This window comes from Neolamprologus brichardi, chromosome 10 (assembly GCF_056152115.1).
Source record: "Neolamprologus brichardi isolate AB-2024 chromosome 10, ASM5615211v1, whole genome shotgun sequence".
Classification (NCBI taxonomy): Eukaryota; Metazoa; Chordata; class Actinopteri; order Cichliformes; family Cichlidae; genus Neolamprologus; species Neolamprologus brichardi.
Window position 1 is genome coordinate 14,832,922 of NC_142113.1, and position 16,761 is coordinate 14,849,682.

Consider the following 16,761-nt stretch of genomic DNA (forward strand, 5'->3'; position numbering starts at 1 on the left):
TTCCTTAATCAGCACAGTAATTTTTAACTCTTTGTGTGTTATGTTTACTCACAGTTTTGATGCTTGCTTCTTCGACTTGATCCACCATCGCTCTGCTGTTTTCTCCTCATGCTTCTCCTTCATGCGTCCTGTCCTCAAATATAATCCAACCTGCCTCCTTGTTTCCTCCTTGACTTGTATTAGCAAAATTTCCAGTTAAATTAAGAGAAATCCAGAAAAGTTTTCCTGCTTCAAAAGCTCTTCCAGTTGCCTGTCTTCTTGTCCTCCTTTAAATGTGCATTTTTCTACATTTGTATTTATTTGACTTCATATTGCCATGACAACATAGCACAGAGCATCATGGTAGATTAAGGCAGGTGGTTCTCTCCTGTGCAGAAATGCTGGTGTTCCATAGTGATGTAAAAGTATGTTAATAATCTTTAAACAGACACTCACTGATCCTGTAAGAGCAGGAATTTAACTGCAAACCGTCACAGTCCCCATCAGCATAGCTGGACTGGCCATCGGGCATACCGGGCATTTGGCCGGTGGCCCGATGGTAATTTTTTGTTTTAAATAGGCCGATGTTTTGTTGTTGTTGTCTTTTTTTCGTAACCGTGTAGACAGTGAAAGGTGGGGATTGGACAGATGCTGGCAGACGTGTAAAAATAACTCAATTGTTTGGTAGTGGCTATGGTGGAGCTTTCACAGATTCAGTAAAATTAGCAAGTGGTGGAGGTCAGCAGGTGGATGGGGGAAAGGGGAGGCGGAGGTGGAGAGACCCAAGGCGGCTGCCAGTCCGACTGTCAGGTGAAATGAGCTTCAGGTAAGAAGTTATGACCTGCAGTCTATCTGGGTCAGATATAAACCAAGTTTTGGTGTAGTTTATTTTCGTTGTGCTAACTTTTTACAGTCAGTTACAATAACTTGTACTGTGTACTAGCTAGCATGACAGAGTTTCTATACAGTTGGGTGGGTGCTATGATGTTACTGGTGAACTTTATTTTATTCATATGGTGAGTTAGTAGAGTTGCCTACCATCCTGTAAAAAACGTAATCCTCTGGTATTCAGAGTTAATATTAAGCATTTCGCATTGAGCTGAAAATAAATGGGATTTGTCCCGTACTTCAGCTACAATAAAAAAAAGACAAAAAGCTGGAGTTATTCTGTGTCTTTACGCTGTCAGCTTCTTCTCTCATTCTCCCCCCTCCCTCTCCTGCTGCTACTTCAATCGTGAAACTGATCAACGATCAGCTGATCGGCGTTTCTGCCGCCTCTCTCCTGTCTCTCTTGCTTGTTTATCTCCCGCTTTGCGCCAGAAAGAGGAAACTAGTGGAGGTGGGGTTAAACAGCAGCAGCGCCTTTAAACTTGATAAGCTGTTGTTAGAATTTATTTAATATTACTTTCTAGTATCAGCTGATGTTTGTTGGAGCCGTAAAAGCTGCTGGTCATGATATCGGTTTGGTTATCTGGTGAGAGGGAAACATGAAGAAGAAACCAGGAGATGTCCTTACTGAATCATCAGAGCTGAACAGGTGATGGAGAAACAGGTTTACCTTTTAGGTGACATGAATGGGTTGAAGGAAAGCTATGAACTGTTTCTCAGAGACAACTTACACCAGGATCCTTTTCTATGTAGCTGACAGCTGGTAACTGTGCAGGGGTGGGTCTAGCAAAGTTTTGCCATGGGGCCAGGTAGAGCATTAAAGGGAAAGGGGGGCACAAAGAAATACTTTTCTTTCTTATTCTCATTTAAATTTTCTAGCTTTTAACAAATAATTATCCAAATCTTACAACCAAAGTTTTCATCTGATGTCAAATTTATAGAAATCCATTATTGTACATATTAGTTTTTTTCAGGGTCCCAACATAATTTCTTCAGAAGAAAGTACTGTACATGATGCCAGTATTTTCCCACATTTTCTAGATACTGTACTAGTACTTTGTGTAAAATGCCATCAAAAAGTCAGTTAAGTTTTATTCGTTCTCACCTGTCTTTCTGTCTCCTTTCACTTTTAAAAGGTTGCCATGTTAGAAAACATATTTTGCCCTGCCATGCTGTTTATTGATGTGGTAAATAAATAGTGTATGAAAATTATCACTAAATCTTATTATTTTTAATATTCAGTAATGGTCATGTCTTACCTCTAGTCTGCTCTGTCTTAATTTCAGGTTTCCACCATATGTTGTAGATAGTTCAGGAAGTTAACTCAACCAAGCAGTCTTTGGGTTTCGGCTAAGTACTGTTTAGAATACCAGAATAGGGAGCCTCCAGCCTCCAGTCCCTCCTGCTCAGACTATGAAAACTTCCAGATGGTTCCCACTCTGGAGACCTCCTACCTTGCGTGGGCTGCAAAGAACGAGTTCCTCAACTTGGTGCCTGATATTGAAGAAATGCGACCAGGGTGAGTAATGCCATATTAACCTAAATACTGTCACTAAGACATGTGTCTCACAGACCAAATGTAAGTCGACACTCATGTTCTCTAGTTCAAGCAGAAATGATGTGGATTGATTCAAATTCCTGAGCCTGGATGATTTCAGCTGGAAACAAACCAACTCTGCTTCTTCCTCAGAAAAACAAGCGCTCTCTTAAAAAATAAATAAATGAATAAAATCACTTCTTTTCAGATCTGTTGTGTCCAAGAAGGGTTTTCCAAGCTTTATGGAGCCTCGCTCTAACTCATGGGTGAAGCATTTTGTGGTTGTTCGCCGGCCCTACGTCTTCATCTACAACAGCAACCAGGACCCCGTGGAGCGAGGCGTCCTCAACCTCTCCACAGCACAGGTGGAATACAGCGAAGACCAGCAGGCCATGCTTATGGTTTGAGGCAGGATAGAGAAAGGCTGGATGTAACACGCTTGTCTTTAATGAGAATTCATTCAAAATGTTTTGGTGCACGTTGGCCAGTTTTGGACACATTGATTGATGAAATGGCAAATGGACTGGGATTTATCATTTGAATGAACATAAATATAATGTGATGTTTTCTTTTCAGACGCCCAACACATTTGCAGTCTGCGCAAAACATGGAGGCATCCTCCTGCAGGCCAACAACGAGAATGACATGAACGACTGGCTGTACGCCTTTAATCCTCTGCTAGCAGGAACAATAAGGTACACACACACAGACACACACGCACCTCTCACACCACAGTCAAACGTACAGCTTCTGCACCCTTCAAAAACATTCCCTTCTCCTCACAACGTAAAACTCTCCCCACAGATCTAAGTTGGCGAGGAAGAACTGAGCGGGCGGAGCGGTACGCGGGAAAACCACCGCTTCCATCCTTTATGAAAAGCCTTTGAAAATACCGAAAATACCAAGTGTTAAAACGTATTAATCATTGTGATTCTTGATGGTTTTCTCTTGTAAGTAGACTTGTGGCTTAAGTCTCTTTTCATGCGACTCAAACGTTTAAGTTCCACAGAACTTTTGCCTCCCCGCTTCCCTCCAGCAACCCCGCTGCCAACTTAGCTTTCCTCCTCTCTATTCCGTCCCTTCAGCTTTTTGTGTTTTTGTTTCGATGACAATGTTTGGGTCTAATTTTGTTCCGCTTGGTTGTCATTCCCAAACTCCCCTAACTAAGTAGCATGTTGTAGTAGTCTACTTGTGTGTGCACGACTCTTTAGAAACTTTCGGTTTGCCAATTATCTGTACAAAAAAATGTCTCTATCAGTTTTATTTGTCTCCTGAAATGAGTTTCATTTTATTTTGGGGGTTTTTGCTGTTGGTTTTTTATTAAATTAACATGCTTGAATGATACCTGCAGCAGTCCTCAGGAGAAGACCAGGTTTGCTCAGTTTCAAACGAAAAACAAAAATGAACCAAATCAACCAGCTTACATTAGAAACCATGAAGGAAAAATCTACAGATATCTCCAAGTGACGTGTTAGTTTACGCTCTGCTACCTAAACTATAGCTGCTAATAGATTTATAGGGTATTTTTCTTCTCGCAGTGAATTTGCATCAGGCTGAACCGTCTCTGAAACAAAAACTCAAAGTGGGAATGAAATTTGACAGGAGGGCCACGCCCAATTTCCTCTGTCATCCACGTCATACTTAGATCCTCCTCAATCTGTGTACATACGCCGCCTCTAAACCCCCGATAGTGCCAGTGTCAGTTAGTGAGTCAGTAAAATACTGACTCACTAACAGGGTTACAAGGAGATGAGGAGGAGGACTAGGAGGATGAAAACGAACTAAGGAGAGAACTTGATTTGTACATGCAGTCTGTTCTGGGATGAGTGTGGTAGTTAACCCTCGTTTAACACATCCCTCTCTGCTCCTCTAGCTCGCTCTATCTCACTGAGAATCAGAAAGCCTTGACATTTACTGCTATTAACTTTACACTCTTGTTGTAAAGACGCAAAGAAAACACAGTGAAAAGGTTAGAAGGACGTAAGGAAAAAGAATGAATGAATGGTTTAATAGAAGGAAAGAAGTTAAAGGGACTACATATTCAAAGGTCTTATTTCTGATACTACCCCATGAAAATATTTGCTATTTTAGTGTGAACTAAGAGAGGGTTTGAATGTAAGACAGAGGAGACCTAAAATGTAACCCCCTGCACCTCGACTGAGGAGGTGAGTTACATTAGTGCTTCCTCTTTATTAGAAAGCGGTTTAAGTGAATTAGAAGTCTGTTGTTTTTTTGGAGGAGATCTACTCATTAGTCATGCTAGACATCCATCTGAACTCTATCAAAATAAAGGTGTATTTTAACTCATTTTTATTTTTTCTAATATCAGAGGTCTAGGACTATACAAAGTAGCTGGTGAGATCTAAAACGACAGCAGACTTATTGTGTCTTTCTTTACCTCATCACTTTTTTCTGTGTGTGTTTTTCTGTTGATGCCTTTCAAACAAAACTAGCCATGATATTTTCCACCTTCCCCTCTGACAATTAATATCAGTTAACCAAGCCCCCTTTCAGATTTGTTCACCAAAAGAAAAGAAAAAAAACCCCGTCATTAACGCTGTTTATTATTTGTCAGACCGGTTTTATTTTCATACTTTGTAAATATCTATGTTGTATGGAGCTTGAACTAAAATGTAAATGTGTTTACTGTATTTGTAATAATTATAATCCATTCGCTGTACAGCATAGATGTGTCATGCAGATATCCTAATTCTGTGTATGGTAATCTTGCACCATTGAACTGTTAGTGAATGAGGCAACAATAAAAGTGGGAAACGTGCATTAGCAGATCAAGTGCTGCCTGCTTATTTCCTGCTTTATGTGAGCTTCTGCTGTAGTTTATTATGTGCTTTAGTCCCAAGAAACCACCCTTTTACTGTGGCGCACAATAAGATCTTCTGATGTTTGGTGTCATCTTCCTGTGATCTCCTGTGAACAGGTGGATTCATTCATTTCAAGTTTATGTATGTAGCACCAAATCACAGCAGGGGCTGAACACTGTAAAGACTCTAGAATAATTATGGAGGCACAACATTTAAAGTTCCCATCCTTCCATCCCACAGACCTAAAAGTTAGTTATATGATAAACGTCCTCATATGGAGACAGTTTTTTTAATAGGCCAAAACAAGTCATTGTTTACAAAAATGTACATTTTATTGGACAAAATGAGGTAAACAGTGAAGAAAAGTATGAGAAAACGGAGCATAGGATCTCCGGAGACTGTGGCAACTAGAATTATTGTATACGTGTGTGTATTAAGGACTGAAACAGACAAAGAATGAATCAGACAATGAAGCAATGTCCTTTTTAAATATTTATTTATAAACAGGATAAAACCATTCAAGTATTGAGTCATGAATAAAACATCAACCTCTGATCTGCTAATTGGGAAACAGAGGATGTCAGTGTATTTTTCAGTGCTAGTCCAAATTGAGTGAGATGACTTTACATTTGAATAGATTCGATTACAAGTTATATTTGGTTTTAATTGAATGAGTTCATTTTGATTTAAATCAAGCCAATTCACAACATATATACTTGAAATATATGATAAGATAAAGGTTGTGCAATAATACAGAGAAAGCCCCAACAATCAAATGACCCCCTATGAGCAAGAACTTGGCAACAGTGGGAAGGAAAAACTCCATTTTCGGCAGAACCAGAATCAGGGAGGGGCCATCTGCCTCCACCGGTTGGGGTAAGAAAATGAAACTAAACTATAGGGAGACAAAGAGGAAAGATGTTCATGATATATATGAAACTTTCCGCTAGCCTTGACTAAAATATTGTTTTTGACAGGAAAGTATTGTTTCATTCATTCATGTTTATTCCACGAGGTGGACAGCAGGAATAAAACAAACCAGATACTAAGAAATAAAGTATACAATGAAATTTTCTCGATATGCTAAAATTCCCACTGAGACTGGATAAGATTATTCTAAAACTGGTCAAAATACAATTCTCTTCATGCACAGAAATCTCACCCAGTCCCACAACCCAGGACGAATATTCCTTGTGTATTCTTGAGCTGGACAGAAATTCCTCTTGCTGAGCGGGGTCCACGCCAGCCTCGTGTCAGGCAGATGAGGAGCCTCCTGTCCCAGTCTCATCCGTCCACTGGGCCCATCACATCCCAGCCCAGTTCGCATTCTGCATTGGAGTCCGTCGCTCGATACCACCGCGGCTCCCCTCACGTCATCACCTGTAAGTAAAAACAAATAGGAGCCAGAACCATCATCCCGGAAGCTGCCCTGGCTTATAGCCATGGCGACCCTCTCCCAACACGGCTGCACCCAGTGAACAACAGTGAGACGCTACTGACAAATGCAGGCAGTGGTATACATCTGCCCTGATGTCAATCACACACGTTGTCTCCTACTGTCGCCGTTCCTGCTGTCGGGACTGGGTCACCACATCACGCTGACCGGTCTCCAGACACGGCGTCGCACCCCCCACGATCATGCAGCGGCTCCCTCTTTTCCACCTGGCCTTCATGCGTTCCTCTTCCAATCAAGGGCCTCTCTCCTTCCAGTGCTCAGCTTGCTTCCTTTTAATACGACTTTAAAACAGCTGAAAGGACACCTCTGGACACACCCATGCCTCAACATGTGATCACTATCAGCTAATTTTTCCCATGCCCAGCTAATCCACAGTGGATTAAAACAACATAAAATGACACAATAAAAACATGCGATACAAACAGAATAAAATCATGCAAATAAAAACTACACTCACAAATAGATACTAAAATCAGAAGAAAACCAAGATAAACGATGAATACAAAATTTCTACTGTGTGCAACTCTTTCAGTCTTTGAATATTTTTCAATATTTTTCATTTCTTACAATCAGAATTCTCCAGAATTCTAACTTTTCTAACTGACCTCTGACCTTTGAGCAGTAGTGTGTACTGTATGCTTGTATGTAGCTGTATCTGACCTGGATTTTATCACCAGTTTCAAATAAGAATCTTCTTTAAAGTCTGTCTTTCAATACAAAATAAGTTAAACTTTATCAAGGCTGATGGTAAACTGTCCCTAACAAGTCCACTTTATTGCATGCTCATTGACTTTTTCCTATCAGAGCTGTTTAACAAGCCCACTTTATACATGCTTATTAATCTATCACGCTTATCAGTGGCTCATGGTTGCTTAAAGCCTATGTCTGAACTTGACCACAGAGGCAGAGCATCATTCAATCTTGGCAGCAGCTCCAGGATGACAAACTCCACTTTCTCTGCATCAAGACAGCTCATAACTTTTTAACAGTCTCTCCTGATAGTCTCATATCATCTGCTCTAATCAATAACGGTACACTATCATTACAATGTAGACTACAGCTCAAAAGTCTGAGGTGAATTAGAAATGTCTTATTTTCAGAATAAACTCAAATTTCGTTTCAGTTTGAATCACAGCAATTTATCAAAATAATCATATAAATGCTTAATATTAACACTGATCACAAATCATGAATGATTTTTAATAGAATATATACAGAGGTGTTCAGAGACCCATTTTCAGCAATAATCCCTCCTGTGTTCAGTGGTACATTGTCTTATCTAATGCAAGCTTAACACATTAAAGCCTAACTTATCACTCAAAACAGCTTTTTAAGAGATTTTTGCACAAACTGAAACTATTGTGGTGATTAAAGAAACAATAAATGTGTCTGGATCATCCCAGTGTTTGTTTTTAACCTCGTGAAACCAAGTTGACATTTTCCTCTAAAGGGGCTGCAACACCCAGCTGCACAAAACCTTCACTTTTTTTAACAGTTTCACTCTTTGAATATTTTTCATTTCTTACAATCAGAATTCTCCAATAGATTTGTAGAAGAAAATTATTTTCTTTCAGGCATCACCAACTGAACCTGTTATGTTAAAGTCTCAAGCTCCAGCCTAACCTCATTGAATTTTGCTTAGCAAAGTACTTTTCAACTCTAATAATTAGTAAGATTATATTTCTTATCATCTGTTGGTCGTCTGACCTGATAAACTTCAATGAACATTATGTCACAGGAGTGATTGTCTCTAAAAATGGGCTCCTGCACGCTTGCAGACATTTTTCCATCATAACTTATTTATGATGAAGGATTTGATTAAAGCTGTGAAACATTACTGATAAACTTCATGTGATGTTACATTAAAGCCAATTTTCTATTAAAATCGGGGACTTTTCTAACTCACCTCTGACCTTTGAGCAGTAGTGTGTACTGTATGCTTGTATGTAACTGTATCTGACCTGGATTTTATCACCAGTTTCAAATAAGAATCTTCTTTAAAGTCTGTCTTTCAATACAAATGAAGTTAAACTTTATCAAGGCTGATGGTAAACTGTCCCTAACAAGTCCACTTTATTGCGTGCTCATTGACTTTCTCCTATCAGAGCTGTTTAACAAGCCCACTTTATACATGCTTATTAATCTATCACGCTTATCAGTGGCTCATGGTTGCTTAAAGCCTATGTCTGAACTTGACCACAGAGGCAGAGCATCATTCAATCTTGGCAGCAGCTCCAGGATGACAAACTCCACTTTCTCTGCATCAAGACAGCTCATAACTTTTTAACAGTCTCTCCTGATAGTCTCATATCATCTGCTCTAATCAATAACGGTACACTATCATTACAATGTAGACTACAGCTCAAAAGTCTGAGGTGAATTTGAAATGTCTTATTTTCAGAATAGACTCAAATTAGGTTTCAGATTGAATCACAGCAATTTATGAAAATAATCATATAAATGCTTAATATTAACACTGATCACAATTCATGAATGATTTTTGATAGAATATCTACAGAGGTGTTCAGAGACCCATTTTCAGCAATAATCCCTCCTGTGTTCAGTGGTACATTGTCTTATCTAATGCAAGCTTAACACATTAAAGCCTAACTTATCACTCAAAACAGCTTTTTAAGAGATTTTTGCACAAACTGAAACTATTGTGGTGATTAAAGAAACAATAAATGTGTCTGGATCATCCCAGTGTTTGTTTTTAACCTCGTGAAACCAAGTTGACATTTTCCTCTAAAGGGGCTGCAACACCCAGCTGCACAAAACCTTCACTTTTTTTTAACAGTTTCACTCTTTGAATATTTTTCATTTCTTACAATCAGAATTCTCCAATAGATTTGTAGAAGAAAATTATTTTCTTTCATGCGTCACCAACTGAACCTGTCATGTTAACGTCTCAAGCTCCAGCCTAACCTCATTGAATTTTGCTTAGCAAAGTACTTTTCAACTCTAATAATTAGTAAGATTATATTTCTTATCATCTGTTGGTCGTCTGACCTGATAAACTTCAATGAACATTATGACACAGGAGTGATTGTCTCTAAAAATGGGCTCCTGCACGCTTGCAGACATTTTTCCATCACAACTTATGGATGATGAAGGATTTGATTAAAGCTGTGAAACATTACTGCTAAACTTCATGTGATGTTACATTAAAGCCAATTTTCTATTGAAATCAGGGACTTTTCTAACTGACCTCTGACCTTTGAGCAGTAGTGTGTACTGTATGCTTGTATGTAACTGTATCTGACCAGGATTTTATCACCAGTTTCAAATAAGAATCTTCTTTAAAGTCTGTCTTTCAATACAAATGAAGTTAAACTTTATCAAGGCTGATGGTAATCTGGCCCTAACAAGTCCACTTTATTGCGTGCTCATTGACTTTCTCCTATCAGAGCTGTTTAACAAGCCCACTTTATACATGCTTATTAATCTATCACGCTTATCAGTGGCTCATGGTTGCTTAAAGCCTATGTCTGAACTTGACCACAGAGGCAGAGCATCATTCAATCTTGGCAGCAGCTCCAGGATGACAAACTCCACTTTCTCTGCATCAAGACAGCTCATAACTTTTTAACAGTCTCTCCTGATAGTCTCATATCAGCTGCTATAATCAATAACGGTACACTATCATTACAATGTAGACTACAGCTCAAAAGTCTGAGGTGAATTAGAAATGTCTTGTTTTCTGAATACACTCAAATTAGGTTTCAGATTGAATCACAGCAATTTATGAAAATAATCATATAAATGCTTAATATTAACACTGATCACAAATCATGAATGATTTTTAATAGAATATCTACAGAGGTGTTCAGAGACCCATTTTCAGCAATAATCCCTCCTGTGTTCAGTGGTACATTGTCTTATCTAATGCAAGCTTAACACATTAAAGCCTAACTTATCACTCAAAACAGCTTTTTAAGAGATTTTTGCACAAACTGAAACTATTGTGGTGATTAAAGAAACAATAAATGTGTCTGGATCATCCCAGTGTTTGTTTTTAACCTCATGAAACCAAGTTTCCATTTTCCTCTAAAGGGGCTGCAACACCCAGCTGCACAAAACCTTCACTTTTTTTTTAACAGTTTCACTCTTTGAATATTTTTCATTTCTTACAATCAGAATTCTCCAATAGATTTGTAGAAGAAAATTATTTTCTTTCAGGCATCACCAACTGAACCTGTCATGTTAACGTCTGAAGCTCCAGCCTAACCTCATTGAATTTTGCTTAGCAAAGTACTTTTCAACTCTAATAATTAGTAAGATTATATTTCTTATCATCTGTTGGTCGTCTGACCTGATAAACTTCAATGAACATTATGACACAGGAGTGATTGTCTCTAAAAATGGGCTCCTGCACGCTTGCAGACATTTTTCCATCACAACTTATGGATGATGAAGGATTTGATTAAAGCTGTGAAACATTACTGCTAAACTTCATGTGATGTTACATTAAAGCCAATTTTCTATTGAAATCAGGGACTTTTCTAACTGACCTCTGACCTTTGAGCAGTAGTGTGTACTGTATGCTTGTATGTAACTGTATCTGACCTGGATTTTATCACCAGTTTCAAATAAGAATCTTCTTTAAAGTCTGTCTTTCAATACAAATGAAGTTAAACTTTATCAAGGCTGATGGTAAACTGTCCCTAACAAGTCCACTTTATTGCGTGCTCATTGACTTTCTCCTATCAGAGCTGTTTAACAAGCCCACTTTATACATGCTTATTAATCTATCACGCTTATCAGTGGCTCATGGTTGCTTAAAGCCTATGTCTGAACTTGACCACAGAGGCAGAGCATCATTCAATCATGGCAACAGCTCCAGGATGACAAACTCCACTTTCTCTGCATCAAGACAGCTCATAACTTTTTAACAGTCTCTCCTGATAGTCTCATATCATCTGCTATAATCAATAACGGTACACTATCATTACAATGTAGACTACAGCTCAAAAGTCTGAGGTGAATTAGAAATGTCTTGTTTTCAGAATAGACTCAAATTAGGTTTCAGATTGAATCACAGCAATTTTTAAAAAATAATCATATAAATGCTTAATATTAACACTGATCACAAATCATGAATGATTTTTAATAGAATATCTAAAGAGGTGTTCAGAGACCCATTTTCAGCAATAATCCCTCCTGTGTTCAGTGGTACATTGTCTTATCTAATGCAAGCTTAACACATTAAAGCCTAACTTATCACTCAAAACAGCTTTTTAAGAGATTTTTGCACAAACTGAAACTATTGTGGTGATTAAAGAAACAATAAATGTGTCTGGATCATCCCAGTGTTTGTTTTTAACCTCATGAAACCAAGTTTCCATTTTCCTCTAAAGGGGCTGCAACACCCAGCTGCACAAAACCTTCACTTTTTTTTAACAGTTTCACTCTTTGAATATTTTTCATTTCTTACAATCAGAATTCTCCAATAGATTTGTAGAAGAAAATTATTTTCTTTCATGCGTCACCAACTGAACCTGTCATGTTAACGTCTCAAGCTCCAGCCTAACCTCATTGAATTTTGCTTAGCAAAGTACTTTTCAACTCTAATAATTAGTAAGATTATATTTCTTATCATCTGTTGGTCGTCTGACCTGATAAACTTCAATGAACATTATGACACAGGAGTGATTGTCTCTAAAAATGGGCTCCTGCACGCTTGCAGACATTTTTCCATCACAACTTATTTATGATGAAGGATTTGATTAAAGCTGTGAAACATTACAGATAACCTTCATGTGATGTTACATTAAAGCCAATTTTCTATTAAAATCAGGGACTTTTCTAACTGACCTCTGACCTTTGAGCAGTAGTATTTACTGTATGCTTGTATGTAACTGTATCTGACCAGGATTTTATCACCAGTTTCAAATAAGAATCTTCTTTAAAGTCTGTCTTTCAATACAAATGAAGTTAAACTTTATCAAGGCTGATGGTAAACTGTCCCTAACAAGTCCACTTTATTGCGTGCTCATTGACTTTCTCCTATCAGAGCTGTTTAACAAGCCCACTTTATACATGCTTATTAATCTATCACGCTTATCAGTGGCTCATGGTTGCTTAAAGCCTATGTCTGAACTTGACCACAGAGGCAGAGCATCATTCAATCTTGGCAACAGCTCCAGGATGACAAACTCCACTTTCTCTGCATCAAGACAGCTCATAACTTTTTAACAGTCTCTCCTGATAGTCTCATATCATCTGCTCTAATCAATAACGGTACACTATCATTACAATGTAGACTACAGCTCAAAAGTCTGAGGTGAATTAGAAATGTCTTGTTTTCAGAATAGACTCAAATTAGGTTTCAGATTGAATCACAGCAATTTTTAAAAAATAATCATATAAATGCTTAATATTAACACTGATGACAAATCATGAATGATTTTTAATAGAATATCTACAGAGGTGTTCAGAGACCCATTTTCAGCAATAATCCCTCCTGTGTTCAGTGGTACATTGTCTTATCTAATGCAAGCTTAACACATTAAAGCCTAACTTATCACTCAAAACAGCTTTTTAAGAGATTTTTGCACAAACTGAAACTATTGTGGTGATTAAAGAAACAATAAATGTGTCTGGATCATCCCAGTGTTTGTTTTTAACCTCATGAAACCAAGTTTCCATTTTCCTCTAAAGGGGCTGCAACACCCAGCTGCACAAAACCTTCACTTTTTTTTAACAGTTTCACTCTTTGAATATTTTTCATTTCTTACAATCAGAATTCTCCAATAGATTTGTAGAAGAAAATTATTTTCTTTCATGCGTCACCAACTGAACCTGTTATGTTAACGTCTCAAGCTCCAGCCTAACCTCATTGAATTTTGCTTAGCAAAGTACTTTTCAACTCTAATAATTAGTAAGATTATATTTCTTATCATCTGTTGGTCGTCTGACCTGATAAACTTCAATGAACATTATGACACAGGAGTGATTGTCTCTAAAAATGGGCTCCTGCGCGCTTGCAGACATTTTTCCATGACAACTTATTTATGATGAAGGATTTGATTAAAGCTGTGAAACATCACTGATAAACTTCATGTGATGTTACATTAAAGCCAATTTTCTATTAAAATCGGGGACTTTTCTAACTGACCTCTGACCTTTGAGCAGTAGTGTGTACTGTATGCTTGTATGTAACTGTATCTGACCTGGATTTTATCACCAGTTTCAAATAAGAATCTTCTTTAAAGTCTGTCTTTCAATACAAATGAAGTTAAACTTTATCAAGGCTGATGGTAAACTGTCCCTAACAAGTCCACTTTATTGCGTGCTCATTGACTTTCTCCTATCAGAGCTGTTTAACAAGCCCACTTTATACATGCTTATTAATCTATCACGCTTATCAGTGGCTCATGGTTGCTTAAAGCCTATGTCTGAACTTGACCACAGAGGCAGAGCATCATTCAATCTTGGCAGCAGCTCCAGGATGACAAACTCCACTTTCTCTGCATCAAGACAGCTCAAAACTTTTTAACAGTCTCTCCTGATAGTCTCATATCATCTGCTCTAATCAATAACGGTACACTATCATTACAATGTAGACTACAGCTCAAAAGTCTGAGGTGAATTAGAAATGTCTTGTTTTCTGAATACACTCAAATTTGGTTTCAGATTGAATCACAGCAATTTATCAAAATAATCATATAAATGCTTAATATTAACACTGATCACAAATCATGAATGATTTTTAATAGAACATCTACAGAGGTGTTCAGAGACCCATTTTCAGCAATAATCCCTCCTGTGTTCAGTGGTACATTGTCTTATCTAATGCAAGCTTAACACATTATGTCAGGGTTCCTGGGTCGGTGACCCAGTGCTTTCCGTTTTGTTCATGTTCAGTTTATTTTGCCACTTCCTGTTTCATTTCCTGTTTGTTCCTGTCACCTCGTCTCGTGCCATTAGCCAGATTATGTTCAGCTGTGTACCCACCGGTCTCTCATTATCATCCTCATCAGTCTGTGTATTTAAGTCTTCTGTTTCCATTCGTTCTTTGTCGTGTCATTGATGATGTTCGTGTGATGTTGTCCTCCCCGTGTTCTCGCAGTCAGTCAGCCATTCAGTGTTCCAGCCAGTCAGTGTCCGTTCACCCTCTGTTCCTCCACTCCTTATAATAAACATCCACCAGTCTTCACCTACCTGTGAGTCCTGCGTTTGGGTTCCTTCTTCCTCGCCTCCACACAACGCCTGACAGAATGACACGACCCGTGCCACGAAGACACGATTGGGACCCAGCGGACTCGGACCTCAACGAGCGGCAGGTGGCAGCGCTTTACCGTTGGGCAGAGGTGGTCAGGGGAAAACAGCGGCTCTTCGCGGAGCGAGAGCACGTCTTCGAGGGGACTCGCCTGGCTCTGGGCGGGCCTCGGAGACGCCGCGTTCCCCCACCTGCTGCCACACCTGCCTCGGAGCATTTGCCGCGGAGAGCGGACGTTTCGTGCCGCGTTTCGGCCGCTCCCTCTCTCGCCGCTCCGCTCCTCGTTCGCACACCCGCCGCCTCATTCGCCGGACCTCCACCTTCGCCACGGCACCGCGGCTACGCCTCCCACCTCGACTCAATGGAGGCTACCGCGCCAGAGGCTCAGCTGTTCACCCCGGCCGCTTCCTCTTCCCGAAGAAAGCGGCGCACACGCCGCCATAATATGGACTATTTTCAACAACTCCCGGTGGTGAGTTCCACTAACTGTTTTCCACATCCATCATCTGATTATCCCCATAAAACACATAACAGATCCACCACCGATCCATGGGGAGTTTCCCTCCTGGAGGATGTCGACTGGGAAGATTTTTTCTGCGCTGCTCCCACAAAGACTGTAAATCGTGGTGGCAGAAAAAACAGACCGAACTCTGATAAACCTGCCAGTAGCACACACCCGGTCACCATTTCCACACCCGTCACTCAGCCATTCCCCACCAGCACGGCAGCCCAGATTTGGCCTTCTTCTTCAGCCATTTCACCTCCTCAGATGTCTAGGGCCCGGCCTACACCCACACCGGTGCCAGCTCCCAGGAGGAAGGCAGCTGCGACGCAGTCTACATCCACTCTTGTGTCCCGGGTGGGGGTGACTGGTGTCCAGCCACCTCCCGTGCCTGTCCCAGCGCCCAGGCTGAGGGCAGCCTCAACCCAGCCTGACCTCCCTGGAGGCTTGGAAGAGCTCACCGGCCCACCTACTACTCCACCTCTTCATCCCCCTCCTGATCCAACCTTTCACGCCCTCGCACTGTCCCTGGTTAGGCTAGCTGAGGTGTCCCCTGCTCAGGCACCAGCCTTATTAGCCCAGGCCGCAATCTTATCCCCCTCGGTAACTCTGTCATTAGCTCAGCCATTAGCATCGCCAACCTCTGTTCATCCCTTAGCTTCCCCACTCCAGTCAGTTCCCTCACCTGCTGTTCAGCTTCCACTCCAGTCAGTTCCCTCACCTGCTGTTCAGCTTCCACTCCAGTCAGTTCCCTCACCTGCTGTTCAGCTTCCACTCCAGTCAGTTCACTCACCTGCTGTTCAGCTTCCACTCCAGTCAGTTCCCTCACCTGCTGTTCAGCTTCCACTCCAGTCAGTTCCCTCACCTGCTGTTCAGCTTCCACTCCAGTCAGTTCACTCACCTGCTCTTCAGCCTTCACTCCAGTCCCCTGTAGTCCAGTCTCCTCCCGTCCTCCAGTCTCCTCCCGTCCTCCAGTCTCCTCCCGTCCTCCAGTCTCCTCCCGTCCTCCAGTCTCCTCCCGTCCTCCAGTCCCCTGTAGTCCAGTCTCCTCCCGTCCTCCAGTCAGTCCAGTCTGTAGTCCAGTCTCCTCCCGTCCTCCAGTCAGTCCAGTCTGTAGTCCAGTCAGTCCAGTCGCCTCCCGTCCAGTCAGTCCAGTCGCCTCCCGTCCAGTCAGTCCAGTCGCCTCCCGTCCAGTCAGTCCAGTCCTCGGACCTGCAGCCACAGCACCCAGAGCCAGCTGTGAGCCCTCCTGCTTGCCAGCCAGGGGCCTCCGCGCCCGCTGGCCCGGCCGCTCTCCCGCCAGGGGCCTCCGCGCCCGCTGGCCCGGCCGCTCTCCCGCCAGGGGCCTCCGCGCCC

At 40.8% G+C, this 16,761-nt stretch overlaps 1 protein-coding gene across 3 annotated transcripts; it reads left to right on the forward strand.

Annotated features, from left to right (window-relative positions):
* Nucleotides 1–236: 236 nt before the first annotated feature.
* Nucleotides 237–4,070, forward strand: LOC148100879 (kinesin-like protein KIF1B). Of its 3 annotated transcripts, none has more exons than XM_087847255.1 (5): nucleotides 237–1,516; nucleotides 2,154–2,386; nucleotides 2,613–2,769; nucleotides 2,981–3,099; nucleotides 3,209–4,070. In XM_087847255.1, exons 2-5 carry the CDS (start codon nucleotides 2,295–2,297, stop codon nucleotides 3,231–3,233), a joined length of 393 nt encoding a protein of 130 aa, XP_087703381.1. In that variant the 5' UTR covers nucleotides 237–1,516; nucleotides 2,154–2,294; the 3' UTR covers nucleotides 3,234–4,070. The 3 variants fall into 3 exon arrangements, with proteins under 3 accessions (XP_087703381.1, XP_087703382.1, XP_087703380.1); XM_087847256.1 differs by having other exon boundaries at nucleotides 237–805; XM_087847254.1 differs by lacking the exon at nucleotides 237–1,516 and having other exon boundaries at nucleotides 1,662–2,386.
* Nucleotides 4,071–16,761: the final 12,691 nt, after the last annotated feature.